This window comes from Ammodytes marinus, assembly GCF_949987685.1.
Source record: "Ammodytes marinus genome assembly, chromosome: 21".
In the NCBI taxonomy this organism is placed as follows: domain Eukaryota; kingdom Metazoa; phylum Chordata; class Actinopteri; order Uranoscopiformes; family Ammodytidae; genus Ammodytes; species Ammodytes marinus.
The window spans coordinates 16,062,407-16,079,828 of NC_137225.1; the positions used below are offsets into that span (position 1 = coordinate 16,062,407).

The following is a 17,422-nucleotide window of genomic DNA, read 5'->3' on the forward strand; positions in this document are numbered from 1 at the left end:
ACCTTACCTTACCTTACCTTACCTTACCTTACCTTACCTTACCTTACCTTACCTTACCTTACCTTACCTTACCTTACCTTACCTTACCTTACCTTACCTTACCTTACCTTACCTTACCTTACCTTACCTTACCTTACCTTACCTTACCTTACCTTACCTTACCTTACCTTACCTTACCTTACCTTACCTTACCTTACCTTACCTTACCTTACCTTACCTTACCTTACCTTACCTTACCTTACCTTACCTTACCTTACCTTACCTTACCCTACCTTACCTTACCTTACCTTACCTTACCTTACCTTACCTTACCTTACCTGATTGTGTTTAACTGCTCGATTTAAGCAATGCAGCTCAGTGTTCACAAACTTTTGCACATACAAAAGTTTTATTTTAATCTTTTAACTACATAATTAATTTCCGAAAAAAAAAGTTGAACTGATAAACACACCTGTTATTTGATATAAAAAATACTGGTGTTGATAGAAATGAATTAATAATGATTAAACTAAGTAAAATTCCAAAAGGCTCAAGGGGTTCACAAACTTTCAAGCAGCACTGTAGGTTCATTTTATCAAACTGGAAAAGCCCATCAAGCCCAAGTCTTTCTTAATAATGTTAAAACTCCACAGGGTACAATGAATCTCACACAGTTACTACTGGTGAATGACAACTTTGTTTTGATGAGAGTTAAATACAATAAGAAAACCTTGGCAGTCATCATTATAAGTTATTGAAATGTGCTACTGCTCCAACATCTTTTTTATTCTTCTCTCTTATTTTCACAGGCTTCTGGAGTAGAAGGATCTGAAATGCCAGATGATGTCAAATTGCTGGGCTTTGCTCAGCTCAGCATTAGTTAAACTGATATTCTACCTGGGACCATGACTTGACTAAAAAATGTGAAAAAAATAAAAAATAAAATTAGTTTAATGAATTTCTTTTCTTCTATGGCTGTAAAGAAACCACTACTGCCAAAGAAAACATTACCGTTATGTCACCCATAGGATTATACAACGCTGTCTAGTTGAATTTGGTGGTTGGCTGAAGTGTCAGAGCGTACAATAAATATATCACTCAAACAAAAACAAACGTTTACAGCTTATATGTTGAAGGATGCAGATAACTACAACAAACAGTTTTCACTTACCTTTCTGGATTTCCTCGTTCTGTTATTTTTCACCAATTGTAATATGTGATGCATTTGCACAATCTGAACTAACAACCCTTAAATCCCAACAAGTGTAATAATGCCTTTTATTCATCAGAACTACTGAATGCACATTTTGGGGAAGTCCCCAGTTACCATATGGAGCATTATGGTGTCTGTAGTACACAATTGTGGTTTCAGTTGCTCAACTTTTTACTCACTTTGAGAGGCATTAAGATGCAGCTTATAAAGCCAACTACATTTTAAGTTATAGACACGCTTCCAGTTCCAACCGTAAAACATCTTTAAATCTTTGAAAGGATTACTTTCTTTTCATCTTAATTATAATCTTAAAAAATGCCATGAAAAGACCAAAACCAACAATGTGTTTGTTTCTCAATTCTTCTGACTCCCCCGCACTGTCTGCATCTGTGGCTCTCAGCTTCAGGCCCATTTATTGTTATGGGAGACCAAATTTTTAAAAATGGGTCACAAATATATTGTTTTATATTTAAAGAGTTTGAAATAATTCCATGAAAAAACTAGACACTGGTTTTTATCAAAACTTGCTCTATCAAAAGTAAATACTGCATCTTTTTAAATGACTATTTTCAGTGTTGGATGAATACACATTTAGAAAGCTTGTGAGTATTTACAGCGGCAGGAAGTTGAATGCGGTAGTAAAATAAACTATAGTGCCCATTTTCATTATAAGGAAGAAAGCTCAATGATGTATTTTTAGTAGTTTTGGGGCAACAATGGAGGTCTATGGCAAATGTATAAAATATATCAGACTTTGGAAGCCCTTCAGTTTTTATTCTTCCTGTTGACAAGAAATATCATTAATATTGTCAGTCTTTTTTTCTTATTTTTTTAACCTTATCCTTTAACTTAAAGAAGTGCAAGATTATATTGATACTTCAATTTTACGGTTATGTTATGCTAATTGGTGTTTTGGGGGTAACAATAGTACTGGTCATAACTTGAAATTGTCTACAAAGAGAAAAAAAACACACTTATTTATTTTTGTCAATTTGATTATCAATGAATGTAGTAAATTAAATAAAAAAGTAGTTCTAAAGCTGAAACCACAAGTGTTGTATGAGCAGATGTGTCTATCTGTTTGTTTTAGTTTGTGTCTGTTTGGAATCAGTCTCAAAATCTTAAAAATAAAAATAGAATTGGTTTTATGTGGATAAAACATAAGTACTTGATTTAACCTATAGTATGTAAATAATGACATATGGCTTTGATTTGTTTTTATACTGGGTGTTTCACTCTTGGCCTTTTTTTCTGTCCTATGACATGGTTGTGGATTGTAGTTGCGTGAAGGAAAAAGACACTGCAAATTTGGCTTTGAATTCCCTGATTTCGCCAGACATACTGTCACTTACTGTATGATGCTCATTTACTTTTACTCATGATTTTCACTTTTTGCCTTTTCAATTTTTTTTTTATTATATTTTACTGTGGGGCCACAGCCGTCCTGATGCACTTCTTAAAACCTGTCCACCTTAAATTCCTCCAATTTTGAAACCCAGAAACAGGAAAATGTACCTCCAACTCTCGAATACAGAAGTGGGAGCTGTTTACAGTATTTGCGTTCAACACGATCTTAAAGCTGGGGTATGTGATTTCTGATTGGTCAAAGTTAACATGAGCTGTACACTTTGAACAATTAGAGCGAGGCTCCGATTCTCTGTTCTTATTGGCTGTTGGGACTGTCCATTCACTTTGGCACTACTTTGTTGGTGTAGAACATGTCAGGGAGGGACCATAGGGGAGGGACCAAAGAGAACAAGTGGAGCGGTTGAGGCATTTGGATTCGAATCTCTAGCCCAACTGCCATTTTCTCCCCAAATCCTCCACCCCAGCTTTAAGTCAAACAGCAGCTTTAGCATTTGTTATTTGTTATTTCACTCACTAAAATTAGGATTTGACTGGCATTTTACTGGTTATTGGCACCGACGGCAGTTCACTTAACTCTCTGCTCTAATGTGTCGATCTGAAATCCCAGCAAGGTTCTACTGTTTAATTTGGAGATGTGAAAATGTCATAACCCTCCAACCATTCAGATGCCATATATTGAATGAAAATGAATTAATGTATTGCTCTCGGATGAAATGTTAAGAGGAAATCTTTGTATTTTGACTTTAAACATGTTAGATTTAACGCTAGCCTTAAAATTGAAAATGACCAAGTGTATTTTTTTGTCTTTTTCTTTTTCTTTTTTTTGACATGTCAAGGTTTTGGTTCAAATGTTCAGTGTCTTTTAAAATGCAGTTCTTGTTACAAATGAAGATATCTGAAATATAGACATTCAGGTGTGTGTCGACCGTGTGTTCTCCTCAAAGGGGAGCAACAAAGACAGCAACCCAATGTTACTCTTTAAGTTTCTAAGCTGCAGTATTTGGTGCCATTCTCCAGGGTGTGTGTGTGTGTGTGTGTGTGTGTGTGTGTGTGTGTGTGTGTGTGTGTGTGTGTGTGTGTGTGTGTGTGTGTGTGTGTGTGTGTGTGTGTGTGTGTGTGTGTGTGTGTGTGTGTGTGTGTGTGTGTGTGTGTGTGTGTGTGTGTGTGTGTGTGTGTGTGTGTGTGTGTGTGTGTGTTTTGCGTAGATTGAGACCTGCTTCCAACGGAGTTGAAGATCTAATGGCTTTGCTCTTATCCTCCAAAAGCCTATTTATGTTCCGCTTATGTGTAGTCTAACAAAGCTGTAGCAACTGAACAGACAACCGGCAGAAACACTTTAGTCCAGGCAATAACTCATCAAGGCTGTAATATATATTTGAATTTTTCCACCAGTTTTTTTTTATTCTTTCATTAGCTGTATTTTTGATTGTTTTGGAGTTCAAAGCATGTTTCTCTTTATTATTTTTAATCAATAAAGAATGAGCATATCAGCCACCTCCTAAGCACTGTGTTTTATACTGTACAAATGCCATTACCTGACATTTTTGGTAAGTTGAGTATTACTGCTAGACCAAATCACATGCACTGAACTGATGCCGAAATTGCAACTCTTGGTTTATCTGTTCTCTCTCTCTCTTTGTATAGTTACATTTATCCATACAAATTCCTGTTCTACAGTTGGATTAGTCTCAAACTGCAAAGATTTAATCCTCTGTTTTCACTGCCTTTGAGTTTATTGTCCTCACTATCTTTAGTGATAACCATAATTGTCCTTTTACAACCCCTTACACCCGGAGAAAGCCCTTACGTCTCTTACCTTGCTTTATAAACATTAAAGGACACTAGTCATTTGCAATATTTTTTTTAATCAAATTTAAAGAGACTTAATCTTTACAAATGGTCAAAATCTGTGAAGTGGAGGGAAATATATCCTAACTTTTAGTGACTTGTATGGACCAAGCTGATGAAGTATGTTCATTTGAATTTTTCTGACTGGCTTGGCTGTACACCAATACAGAAAATATGATCACTTTGCCCTGTATACTGTATATATCTATTGCTGGAAACATTGCTGGATAAAAGCATAGTACAGACAGAATCGTTTATACGTTGAAGCAAAAAGGATTTCCACAAAATGTTGGACTTCAGTCTGAGGGATCCTGACATGTCACTTTTCAATTCGTAGATATAGTCTGGCAGGTTGTAAAAGCCCTATGCTTGTCAGTTTAAACATTAACTTGCAGGACCGGGGTCAAGTTGAGTGACTGACTGACTGACTGGCTGGATGTTGCTTAAGGCCAGATCTTTGTCTGTCTGTCTGTCTGTTTCCTTCTGAGGACATCCATTATATTGGACATATATGAATATGACCAACTTTGGGCAGATCCTTAAGGAGATTGGGGAGTTTGGCTTATTTCAGAAACGTTTACTGGCGGCGTTATGCTTCACCAGCATCTTCACAGCTTTCGATGTGATCGGCCAGGTGTTCACAGGCCTGAACTTCCCACACCACTGTGACACTGACTGGATCTTGGAGCGTGGGCCCAACCTGACGTATGAAAGACAAAGAAATCTCACGCTCCCGGTTAACAAGGATGGGGAGTATGAAAGCTGTCAAATGTTTACGCCTGTGGATTTGGATCTGGAAACAATTGAGATGTATGGGATCAACAGTACAACAGGATGCCTAAATGGATCCGATTTTAAGACATCAAAAGGGGCCTCCAGCATTGTGACAGAGGTAAGAGACACTTTTATAGCCTATACACCCACAGACGAATACTCGTATGTTCCACTAGATGTATTTCTAACTTCTTATGATTGATTTAAGGTTATTTTTTATTGTCAGTTTAATAAAAAAAACTGTATTTGAACATTATTTTTTTTTTCATTTCATATGTAACTAGAAAGGATAACCCATTTTTTATTAAGAAGTGTTGCAGCTGTGCAGTGTGATTTATTACTTGTTTACTTTGACTTTCTGTCCCTTCTGAGTCCTGACTCACCATAGGTCTGACAGTATTTAGTAATGGCACTTATGTATAGACTAACTTGTAATCTATTGTAGGTATATAATGTACATTATTGTACGTGCTGCTGGTCAGCAATAGGTTGGTTCATTCAGGGTATTTATAGAATTTACATTTAAACATAAAACAAATGCATTTCATAACATTAGAAGACAAACTAGCGGGAACAACACATTTAAACAACCTCATACTACACCATGATAAATAAAACAACTAATTATAATGATATTAGAAATGAACACATTGGTTCCCATCCACTAAATAGTAGGCTCAAAACTCTTCCCTATAGGAACAATATTTGAAAACCTGAGAGAAAATAAATTATTAGAAAAGTAGCTGCTGAGAAAAACAGAACACAGTTAGGTGTTATCATTCATCGTGTCTTCCTTTCAACATCCTTCCTGTTTTCAGTTCAACCTGGTGTGTGATCGGAGCAGTTTTATTGAGGCATCACAGTCCATCTACATGGCCGGCCTTCTGATTGGAGCTTTGGTGTTGGGACAGATGGCTGACAGGTCCCCATTCACTCCCACCTTTACTTGATACTTGATACTGTAGCAACTAAAAATTTTTAAAAAATGTCTTACTGTAGTAGCTGTGTATCTGTGTATCTGAATCTTATGGCAGTGGGGGCGGGACCCGATAAGCCTTTGGCTTCTCCTGCTTCCCTTCGGACGATAACACAAAGTAATATGTATGAATATGCAATGAGAAAATTATGTATTATGTGTAATTGTCCGGAAGAATAATAATAAAAAAAAATAAAAAAAAAATAAGCATCAATTGAACTTCAATAACAATTAGTTTATCTTTAATTATTTTATTCTGCCTTTAAAGAAACATAAAAATATGTAAACTGTATTTGTCAAAAACATTTAGATCAGGGGTTCTCAAACTTTTGATAGCTGAGGGCCAATTTAGGAACCCAACATTGGACCGAGGGCTGCCGAAGGAAAAAAAATTATAAAACTGAAATAATTTCAATGGCCAGCGTCTTTGCGTCTTTACAGTTTACATGTATTGGTCAGCATCCAATACTGTGTAATTAACACATTTAAAGTAATAAATGAAGGGCTAGGTCTCATTTCAACATTGGGGAACACACATTAAAAGCGGGGGTCTGGGGGTTGTCCCCCAGAAAAATTTGAGGTTCGAACACTTCATTTTGTGCATTTTGGTTAATTTTTATGCAGTAATTTGTGTCTTCTGTATTTATTTATGGTGGAAATGTTAAGGAAAAGACAACTCGCTCCCATTGACACACATCTAATGGAATATAAATCAAGACACTGAGGCATTCTGTATTGCATTCAAATATTTATTCTACTTTATTGTTCAAAACTTTCTACACATTGAAAACGTATCACCTTTTGGAGTGTTTTTTTGTAGGACTCACTACTCATGATGCAGCAGCAGTGTTAACTATTATGATGTGGCGTGTAGAGACGGGAGTCGGAGGCGGAGTGTCAAAAGACGGAGCTAACTGCTTTAATGACATTAATACACTTGTCGAGTAACAACAACGGAGCAGACAGTAAACTCTTGATAGTCTCAAAACGCCAACAAGACAAAACAGGAAATTCCCCCAGTCATAACAGTTCCCCCGGAACCCCGGAACTTCAGTTCCATAGGTGAATTATGTAAGATCACTACACAAGCCCCCCCAGAATTCACCCATAGTCAAAGTCCCCGTGCCGGAAAGGCACGATGGCCCGGCCGCGACTAGAACGAGTGGCAGGGGCCGAAGAGGGGAGGGGCGTGGTGGGTGCGGCAGGACCAAGCCCAGGACTGGGCGGCAACGGCACCGACAAGGCGGCAGGGAGCCCAGCGGGGCGTGGCAACGGGGGGCGTCCACGGCGCGGAGCCTGGGCCAACTCCAACGGTCTGGAAATGTCCACGTGGGCAGGCTTGATCCTGTCGACAGAGACAGTCTCGGGCCTACCACCGACGTCCACGACCAGGCTCTTATCCCCGTGTTGCAAGACCCTAAACGGCCCGTCATAGGGGGGGCGCAACGGTCCACGGTGGGCGTCGTGGCGGATGAACACAAACTCCGCCGTGTGCAGATTGGGTGGCACCAGGGAAACGGGGGTGCAGTGATGCGAAGTGGGGACGGGTGCGAACTGCTTGGCGACCTCCAGCAGAGAGGACCGCTGCCTGGCCGCCGACCAGGGTGTTGTGGCGTTCGGAATGAAATCCCCTGGAACTCGCAGCACCTGACCGTAGACTAACTCGGCAGACGAGGACTGCAGGTCCTCCTTAGGCGCCGTCCGGAGCCCCAGCATCACCCAGGGAAGTTTGTCCAACCAGTTGCCGTCCGTCAAACTGGCACGCAAGGCCGCCTTCATGGAGCGATGGAACCGCTCGCACAAACCATTAGCCTGAGGATGGTATGCGGTAGTGCGATGCAGTTTAACCCCCAGATCCTTGGCAACCACATTCCAGATCTCCGAGGTAAACTGTGCACCCCGGTCGGAGGAGAGGTCCGAAGGTGTCCCAAAGCGCGCGACCCACGTGCCGATAAACGCACGGGCCACATCGGAAGACGACGTCGAGGTGAGTGGCACAGCTTCAGGCCAACGCGTCGTCCTGTCCACCATCGTGAGGAGGTGGGTGAAACCATGCGAAGGGGGGAGTGGCCCCACCAGGTCGATGTTGACATGGTCGAACCTCCTACCAGGGACGACGAATGGCTCCAACGGGGCCTTGGTGTGGCGGTGCACTTTTGCACGCTGACAGGACACACACGAGTCGACCCAGGCCCGTACGTCCTTCTTCAGTCCTTTCCAGACAAACTTCTGAGAGACCAGCCTCACGGACGCCCTCCTACCGGGATGGGACAGGCCGTGTATTGCCTCGAAAACAGCCCGCTGCCAGCCGGCAGGGACCAGTGGCCTGGGCTGGCCGGTGGAGAGGTCACACCATAACCTGACCCCTGAGTCGCCGATCGCCACTTTTTCCAGGCGCAGCCCGGTGTCCGAGTCTTTGAGGGACTGAAAACCGTGGTCCGTGGCCTGTTCCGCACTCATACGCGAGTAGTCGAGATCCAGCTGCACCGCGCCGACGATCACTCTGGAGAGGCAATCCGCGACCACGTTGGATTTGCCAGCGATGTGCCTGATGTCCGTGGTATACTCAGAGATGAATGACAGCTGGCGCTGTTGGCGGGCGGACCACGGCTCGGCTACCTTGGACATGGAGAACGTGAGGGGTTTGTGGTCCACAAAAACCGTAAACTGACGGCCCTCCAGGGCGAAGCGGAAATGACGGATTGCCAGCCAGACGCCGAGCAGCTCCCTGTCGAAAGTACTGTATTTGCGCTCCCGGGGTACCAGCTGGCGGCTGAAAAAGGCGAGCGGTTGCCAGGTGCCACCGTCCCACTGCTCTAACACCGCGCCAACCGCGTAGTCGGACGCGTCGGTTGTGAGGGCCACCTGAGCTCCGGGCAACGGGTGGACCAACAACGCGGCCCGGCTCAATGCAGTCTTAGTGTCCTCGAACGCTCTGTCCCTCTCTGCAGTCCAGTCGACGTCTTGGCCGGGCGCCTTGTCCTTGAGGGCCTCATACAGCGGGCGCATAGTGTGGGCCGCCCGGTGTATGAATCGGTGATAGAAGGTGACCATCCCCAGGAACTCCCGGAGCCCCCGGGCCGAACGTGGGCGGGGAAAGTTGGAAACAGCCTCCACCTTCGACGGAAGGGGGACGGCACCATCCCTGTTGATGAGGTGCCCGAGGAACTGGATGGACGGCACCCCAAAAACACACTTCGCCGGGTTAATGATCAAGCCGTGGCGGTCGAGCCTTGTGAAGAGGGCCCGGAGGTGTGTGAGGTGTTCCTCCTCCGAGGAACTGGCGACCAGGACATCGTCCAAGTAGACGAAGATGAAAGGCATGTCCCTCAGCGCCGAGTCCATCAGCCGCTGGAAGGACTGGGCCACGTTTTTCAGGCCGAATGGCATCCTGAGGAACTCAAACAACCCAAACGGAGTGACCACAGCTGTCTTCGGGACATCCGCAGGGTGCACCGGAACCTGGTGGTAGCCCCGCACAAGGTCGACTTTGGAAAACAGGAGCTTCCCCGCCAGATGCACGGAGAAGTCCTGAATATGGGGCACTGGATAGCGGTCGGGCGTGGTGGCGTCATTCAGGCGGCGGTAGTCTCCACATGGGCGCCAGCCGCCATCCTGCTTCGGAACCATGTGGAGTGGCGAGGACCACGGACTGTCGGAACGGCGAATGATGCCCAGGCGCTCCATGTTGGCGAATTCAGCCTTAGCAACCGCCAGTCTCTCCGGAGCGAGCCGTCGGGCCCTGGCATGGACAGGGGGCCCTTTCGTCTCAATATGGTGCTCCACACCGTGTTTCGTCGACGTGGACGAGAAGGTTGGTTGCAGCAGGCTAGAGAACTCTCTGAGCAGCCGCTGGTACTTGTCACCCTCAGAGAGCGAGCTAGAAAGGCCGTCGTATGTCCCCTCATCGCAGACACATGCGAACGAGGAGAAGGTCAATGCGTCCACCAGGCGCTCGTTCTTGACATCAACCAGCAGCCCGTGTGCGCACAGAAAATCTGCGCCGAGGAGGGGGAAGGAGACGTCGGCTGTAACAAAATCCCATGTGAACCGTTGACCTCCAAAACATAAATCCACAGACTTCGTGCCATACGTTCGGATCGGGGTGTCGTTGGCAGATGTCAAGGGAGGGCCGTGCAACCCGCCGGCGGCGTCGTCCACCGTAGCCGGCACCACGCTCCTCTGTGCACCGGTGTCGCAAAGGAATTTACGCCTGGAGAGGGTGTCCACGATGAACAGCAGCCGGCCCTTTGTGCCTGCGCTCACGGCCACTACTGAGCGCAGGCCTTGGCGTTTCCCGCCGCGTTGAAAGTGCACGGAGAGCGGCACTTTTTTGCCTTGGCCCCGAAACGTGCATGGAAATAGCACAAGCCCGCAGCGGTAAGGCTGTCGGTGGACGCGTGTCCTCCGCCAAGGGGAGCGCTGCTGCCCGCACGAGTGTAACTGCGTGTCGGGGCCAGCACATCCGGGGCGAAACGCTGGGTGGCCAGAAAGAACCTGTCTGCCTCCTCTGCCAGAGCCCGTGGCTCCGTGATGGATGTATTCGCGAGCGCTGTCTGGACGTGTGGTGGCATGTGTCGCAGGAAGAGTTCGATGAAAAGGAAATTTGGTACCTCCGTGCCCAGCAGGTTTAACATCATTTCCATATGTTCGGATGGTTTGCTGTCCCCCAGGCCTTGAATGGCAAGAAGACGCCGGGCTCTTTCCGATCTTGACAGTTCAAAGATTTTGAGGAGGTAAGCCTTGAGCCCTGCATATTTATTTTGGGCAGGAGGAGATGTAATAAAGCTTACTGCCCTGGCTGCAGTGGAGCTCTCCAGTGCTGAGACGACGTGGTAATAGCGTGTGGCATCATCCGTAATCCCACGGAGGGTGAACTGAGCCTCTGCCTGTGCGAACCACGTTGCCGCGGACGTCTCCCAGAACTTCGGCAGTTTGAGAACGATGGAAAGCGCCATGCTGTTGCGATCGATATTCAAATCAGTCTCGGAATCTTCAGCGGGACTGACGTCAGGGTCACCAATGTGGCGTGTAGAGACGGGAGTCGGAGGCGGAGTGTCAAAAGACGGAGCTAACTGCTTTAATGACATTAATACACTTGTCGAGTAACAACAACGGAGCAGACAGTAAACTCTTGATAGTCTCAAAACGCCAACAAGACAAAACAGGAAATTCCCCCAGTCATAACAGTTCCCCCGGAACCCCGGAACTTCAGTTCCATAGGTGAATTATGTAAGATCACTACAATGACACTATACATTGGAAATAAACAGGGTGGGCTATCAGCAGTCAACTAGGCAGATAGTTCCATGGCTATCAGCAGCTAGCTAACGTTAGTTTGTTAGCTAAACTTTAGGCAAAAGAGTTAGAAACCAGATAATGTTAGCATCCATCCTTAGACAATTGACCTAATCTAATTCACCTTGAATGTGAGAAAGTGCATCGTATTGGGCTTGACAAGCTCACTATCTAACAACTTACATTGGGACCACTACACTGCCTGCTGCACTGCGGGAGGCTGACCAGCCGTCTGCAACGAGAGGCAGAGGCCAGCCGAACTTCGCAAGTTTAATAAGTGGGGAATGAATACAAACAATTAGGAGGGATATTTAAGTGTTTCGACCCCTGTACTGTTTTTACTGTTACGGGGGACGCATCCCCTCCGTGCGTTTCAATTAAAAAAAAATATATATTTATATAATTTTTTTTTTTTTTAATAATTCATAATTCAATGCGGGCCGCGGGCCGCCAGATATGCTTCCGCGGGCCGCCATTGGCCCGCGGGCCGCACTTTGAGAACCACTGATTTAGATAATCCAAAACTATAGTATTCTCTATCATGTTGAGACTATCTCTCTACCCTACATATCCCAAATGTACTGTGTACCCTAGGGCAGCTGACCTGGATACTCTTACATACATGCACATCACTTGTGCTGTCTCAGATTTCTTGATTCCTATGGTCAAGCAGTCAGACGTGTGTGTGTGTGTGTGTGTGTGTGTGTGTGTGTGTGTGTGTGTGTGTGTGTGTGTGTGTGTGTGTGTGTGTGTGTGTGTGTGTGTGTGTGTGTGTGTGTGTGTGTGTGTGTGTGTGTGTGTGTGTGTGTGTGTGTGTGTGTGTGTGTGTGTGTGTGTGTGTGTCTGTGCCTGTGCCTGCCTGCCTGCGTGCGTTCAAATACACGTGTGTGTGTGTGTGTATTGGCCTTGAGTTGAGTATGATTTAGCATATGGGTTGACATTAGTGTATGTGACATAACACAAGTAGAAATGACAGCTTGTATACGTGCCCCCCTCTTTGTGGGCATGCTTCCCGGCCGGTGGCTTCACCACATTTGGTAGCACTGAAGGGTGGATTATGTGACTAGTCTAATTATGCATACAGCTGTAATCCCCTGTGTCATTCGACCTATAGTAGTTGGGTGGACATACTGCTTGGGCTGTGGGTTGCAAAAAGTTTGTGTGTCACAGGTACAGTCATATGAAAAAGTTTGACTGCTTTCACAAAAAAACGATAAAAGTGGTATGTCTTTCATTAACCAGGAACATCTAAATACTGTGGTGTTTTTCAAACAAAGATTATTTAGTTGTGTGAAGTTAAATAAAATGTGAAAAACTGTCTGTGCAAAAATATGGGTAGCCTTGTGATTTTCCTGATTTTGATGCATGTAATAGCATGTAAAACTGATGACTTGAAACACCAAATTGGTTGGATTATCTCGTTAAGCCTTGAACCTCATAGACAGGTGTGTCCAATCATGAGAAAAGGTATTTATGGCGCCCAAATGCAAGTTGCACTTCTCATTGACTCTCTGCTGAAGTGAGACAGAATGGGATCATCAAAGCAGTGCTCAAAAGAGCTGAAAACGAAGATAGTTCATTGTCATGGTTTAGGGGAAGGCTACAAGAAACTTACCCAAAGGTTTCAACCGTCAATTTCTACTGTAAGGAATGTTGTCAGGAAATGAAAGGACACAGGCACATGAAGTCAACTTTCTGTTAAGGTGTCCAAATGTATGCACCAGTCAAATCTTGTTATGATGCCTATTGCATATTTTCTGTTATTCCAATAAACAAAACGACTCTGCTGAAATACTTCTGTTTCCCTAAAGTATGTCCTATATGAAAATGATTTTGCTTCTTTGAAATCCCAGTTAATGATGAAAAATCCCAAAAATGATAAGGGGTTCTCAAACTTTTTCATATGACTGAATATAGTTGCTTCCTGATTTAGAGGAGCTTGTGCTCAAACAGCTTGTCAGACCAACTGAAGCACATCACTGGTCAGTTCTGGCATGTGTACATGGCATCCTGAACTCTGCATTCAATCCTATGTTCTTGGCTTGGAGTGACGGATTTCTCTTAACGCTAGCCTCACAATCCGGCTGGCTACTAAATGTTTATGGCTGGCTATAGCTTCTGGTGGGGCCAGCTGAGCATTGGTTCGCATCTTGCCATCTATGTGTGCGGAGTGTATATTGGTAAATAGGACATCAGGTGGCCTTGACACTTAATTCTAACTGTTATTTCATACTCCAGCAGGAGCAGGTGGGTCTGATAGGAGTAATCCCCTTACATATGGAAAAGCCTTTGTAGGGTGAAGAGATAGTGTCTCCACTTAGAGAACATGGATAACACATTCCTGAAAGATCCCTTCATGTCTGATTTTTTTTTTAAAGTACCAATCTGAAAGTTCTTCTCTTCTCTTTGTAGGTTTGGTCGACGCTTTGTGGTCTTGCTTTCACTCCTCCTCCTACTGTTGTTCGGTGTCGGTGCTGGTTTCGCACCCAACGTCTATGTTTATATTGTCCTCAAATTTTTAAGTGGCTTCTCCATCTCAGGCATTATTGCTAATGCATTTGTAATAGGTAGGTTCAATGTTCACATTTGAAACTTTTGTCTGGATCTGTTTGCTCATTTGCTTGATGGTTTTGGGACGGGTTTACCTAAATTCAGACCAAACGCAATTTCAAATCTGAAACGAAAGCATATTGGGCCTAACCTTAATATATGTGTACACATTTGCAACTGAAACCCAATTAATAAATGTACTATAGAGCTGACTTTTGAAAAACTAACATTGCAAAAAACATGGTACCTTTTCTTACTTTTTTTGTTGTTGCTTTGAAGGTGGAGAGTGGAGTGATTCCTCCAAATTTGCTCTCTGCACCATTATCTGCCACTCTTTCTTCCCCCTGGGACTGATGCTGCTGTCCGGCCTAGCCTATTTGATCCGCAACTGGAGGATACTGCAGATGGTGCTCTTCAGCCCTCTTGTGTTGGTCCTGGCAATCTTTTACTGGTCAGCGGCCTCTCAAATCAATTGAAATTACAGTTCTACATGGTAATCTCCATTTCATAGAAAATAATAAAACTAAAGTGTACATTATAGTGTGTGATGGTGGACCTATATGTCCATTAGGATTCTTCCAGAGTCGGCTCGCTGGCTCTTCACCCAGGACAGGAGGGAGGAGGCAATAAAGGAGGTGCGGAGGGCAGCCAAGGTGAACAGGAGAAAGGTCCCAGAAGATCTGCTAGACAAGGTAAAATGCAACAAACACACTTGCCGTTTCTACCAAAAACAAATACAAATAAAGCTATAAAGTAAATAGACACTGAACTGAACAAATACACCTACACTGTTTTAGCTGGAGTTTGAGGGTACATCCAAAAGAGGAGGCATGTTGGACATCTTCAGGGTGTCATATCTGAGAAAGCGGGCTCTCGTTATGAGCTACGTCTGGTAAGTATTCATTATTTCAACCAACACAACCAACATCTTCAGCCATATTTTCGTGATTACGCTGAATTTTTTTTTCTGCCACTCAAGGTTTGGTACAAGTATGATGTACTATGGATTGAGCCTGAATGTTGGCAACTTTGGTCTGGATATCTACCTCACACAGTTCATCTTTGGCATAGTGGAACTCCCCGCACGTCTGGGCTGTTTGCCTCTTCTCCAGCGCTTTGGGAGGAAAATATGTCAAGCAGTTTTCCTCTCGTTTGGAGGTTGTTGTTGTCTCGTGATACTTGCAATTCCAAAAGGTAATTTGTTGACCAAGTGTCGGTTGTAGCCTAATCTGCTTTAAATATACAGTATATCCTTTTCCTGATTATTGAGGGATCCAATGTTTCAGAAATGTATTAACAATGTTATTTTCCTTGTGATACTTGTGAGTTATCTGATAACCTAAGACATATTTGGCATTCTGACAATTCATAGGTTTATATGTGTCACTAAAGTGTTTTTCTTTGATTTCTTATTTGTCCACCAGACCTGCCTGTAGCGGTAACAGTCATAGCTGTACTGGGGAAATTTGCTGCCACCGCCAGTTTCTCCACAGTTTATGTTTACACTGCAGAACTATACCCTACCTCTTTAAGGTAATGTCCCAGAGGATAAAACATGACATATTTTAATTTCACTGTAGATTGGCAGTTAATATACCATGTGTGCCATAACGACACTGATATGAGATTGCTCATTAATCCATTGTCTTTACCGGTAGGCAAAATGGTTCAGGGCTAAACGCAATGTGTGCTCGTGTGGCGGGCATTCTCGCTCCACTGATCAGGCTACTGGACGTCTACCATCCCACCATTCCCATGCTGATCTATGGCATTGTACCTATTGTAGCCGGGGGTTCCTGTTATTTACTGCCTGAAACCCTCAATGTTGAACTCCAGGACCATGTTGAAGTCACGTGAGTTGATTATTAACACTTTCACAATAAAGTGCTTATTTTGCTCAAAGGACACCAAAAGCAATTCGTAATAAAGGCCTAACCATTTTTGTGTTTAACTTCAGGAAACCCGCTTATGAGACTGCTGAGATGCCATCCATCCAAGAAGAGGACAAATGGGGAAATAGCACAAAAATGTAATCACTATAGACATAAAAGGTTTTTTAGAGTTTTTATAATTGCAAATAAATTGTTTGCCTGTTCTCAACTAGTACTGGCAATGAAAATGCATCAGAAGGCAGCTTTTTCATTGCAATCTGTTTGCCAAAAGTCACAAATAATTGAGCCAGTTACAACTGTTCATATTATGATTCCTTAGTGTTTTTTGTCACTACGCATATAGAGTATATTGAATTATGTTTATGTATATTTTCTCTGCACCATCTGTTTTTTTGTCAACTAAATTGAATTGTTGAATAATATGTGTGTTATTCTTGTCCCATGAATCTATTCCCTCTCTATGCATTTCAATTGCTACCTCTCAACTGAACATTATGGAAAATGGTTAAGAGCAGACACTTTGATAAGTCTTTTGTATTTTTGTTCATCTTTGAGCTGCAAATTTGCACAACTGTCACTGACAGAAAGTAAAGTGTTCGACAAAGGTTTAAGGTTTTTTTTATTTATTTGCACAATTAAAAATGTATAGAACAACAAAGATGACAAACTAATACAGTGCAGGGAGAGACAAGAAACCTAGTGGGATTATGTGAAGCTTCCACCTAAATAACTTTGAAATTTCATAACATTATATAGAGATTAAAAAAATAAAATAGAGCATTTAAAGCAGAAAGACACAGATATTTTTCTTGCACAACTCCAAATGAATAGTTTATGAATTCATTTCATGTTTATTTGATAAGGGACAGATGCTAACACATATACACTTGAATAACAAATCACCAATGTACAGCATCACATCATTCCCTTGAAGGGCTTTTAAACAATCATAAATAAACACATATTTTCTTACATCAGTGTGATCTTTCTTTTGTCGTCACTTGTGATCTCCTTTATTTTGTTCTGTTCCCTCTGTGCTGTGCCTTCTGCGTTTGCACCCATTTTATTGCATCACCTCTCCCAAATTTTACAATTGGTGGAACAGTGACAAGTGTTATTCCCCACTAAAAGATTAGGGCAAGCTCAATACCACATGTTTATGCTTGGTTAAATATTAATCACAGTCTTTTTCTCCCACAATACATTTTGGTGTGGGCCCTCTGTATATTCAGGCAGATCTTGAAGGACATTGGGGAGTTTGGTTCATTAAAAAAAAAAATGAGTGACTGCATCATGCACCCCCAGCAAGTTTTTCAGCTTTTGACATGATCAGCCAGGTGTTTACAGGCATGAGGTTCCCACATCATCACTGTAACAGTCATTGGATCTTGAAGCGTGGGCCCAATCTGACAGATAGCAGACAAATACATTTCATCTCCCCAGTCAATAATGATGGATTGTTTGTCAACTGTCACATTTTCACATCTGGGGATTTGGAAACAATAAATGGATGAGACTATGTAA

General features: G+C 43.4%; 2 protein-coding genes across 4 annotated transcripts in view; both read left to right on the forward strand.

The window, feature by feature from the left end:
* oxsr1b (oxidative stress responsive kinase 1b) overlaps positions 1-3,810 on the forward strand; it is a 49,204-nt gene extending 45,394 nt beyond the window's left edge. For all 3 annotated transcript variants that reach the window (XM_080050645.1, XM_080050646.1, XM_080050647.1), the window contains one exon: positions 789-3,810. In XM_080050645.1, coding sequence (XP_079906771.1) covers positions 789-863 — 75 coding nt within the window. In that variant the 3' untranslated portion in view covers positions 864-3,810. The remainder of the gene's footprint in view (positions 1-788) is intronic.
* A 1,115-nt stretch (positions 3,811-4,925) lies between these two features.
* On the forward strand, positions 4,926-16,039 carry slc22a13b (solute carrier family 22 member 13b; the record flags this gene model as incomplete). The annotated part of the gene is made up of 10 exons (XM_080050063.1): positions 4,926-5,300; positions 6,001-6,104; positions 13,869-14,023; positions 14,286-14,457; positions 14,578-14,698; positions 14,804-14,898; positions 14,986-15,200; positions 15,431-15,539; positions 15,665-15,859; positions 15,964-16,039. The coding sequence occupies 10 exons, from the start codon at positions 4,926-4,928 to the stop codon at positions 16,037-16,039; spliced, it is 1,617 nt and encodes a 538-aa protein (XP_079906189.1).
* Positions 16,040-17,422: the final 1,383 nt, after the last annotated feature.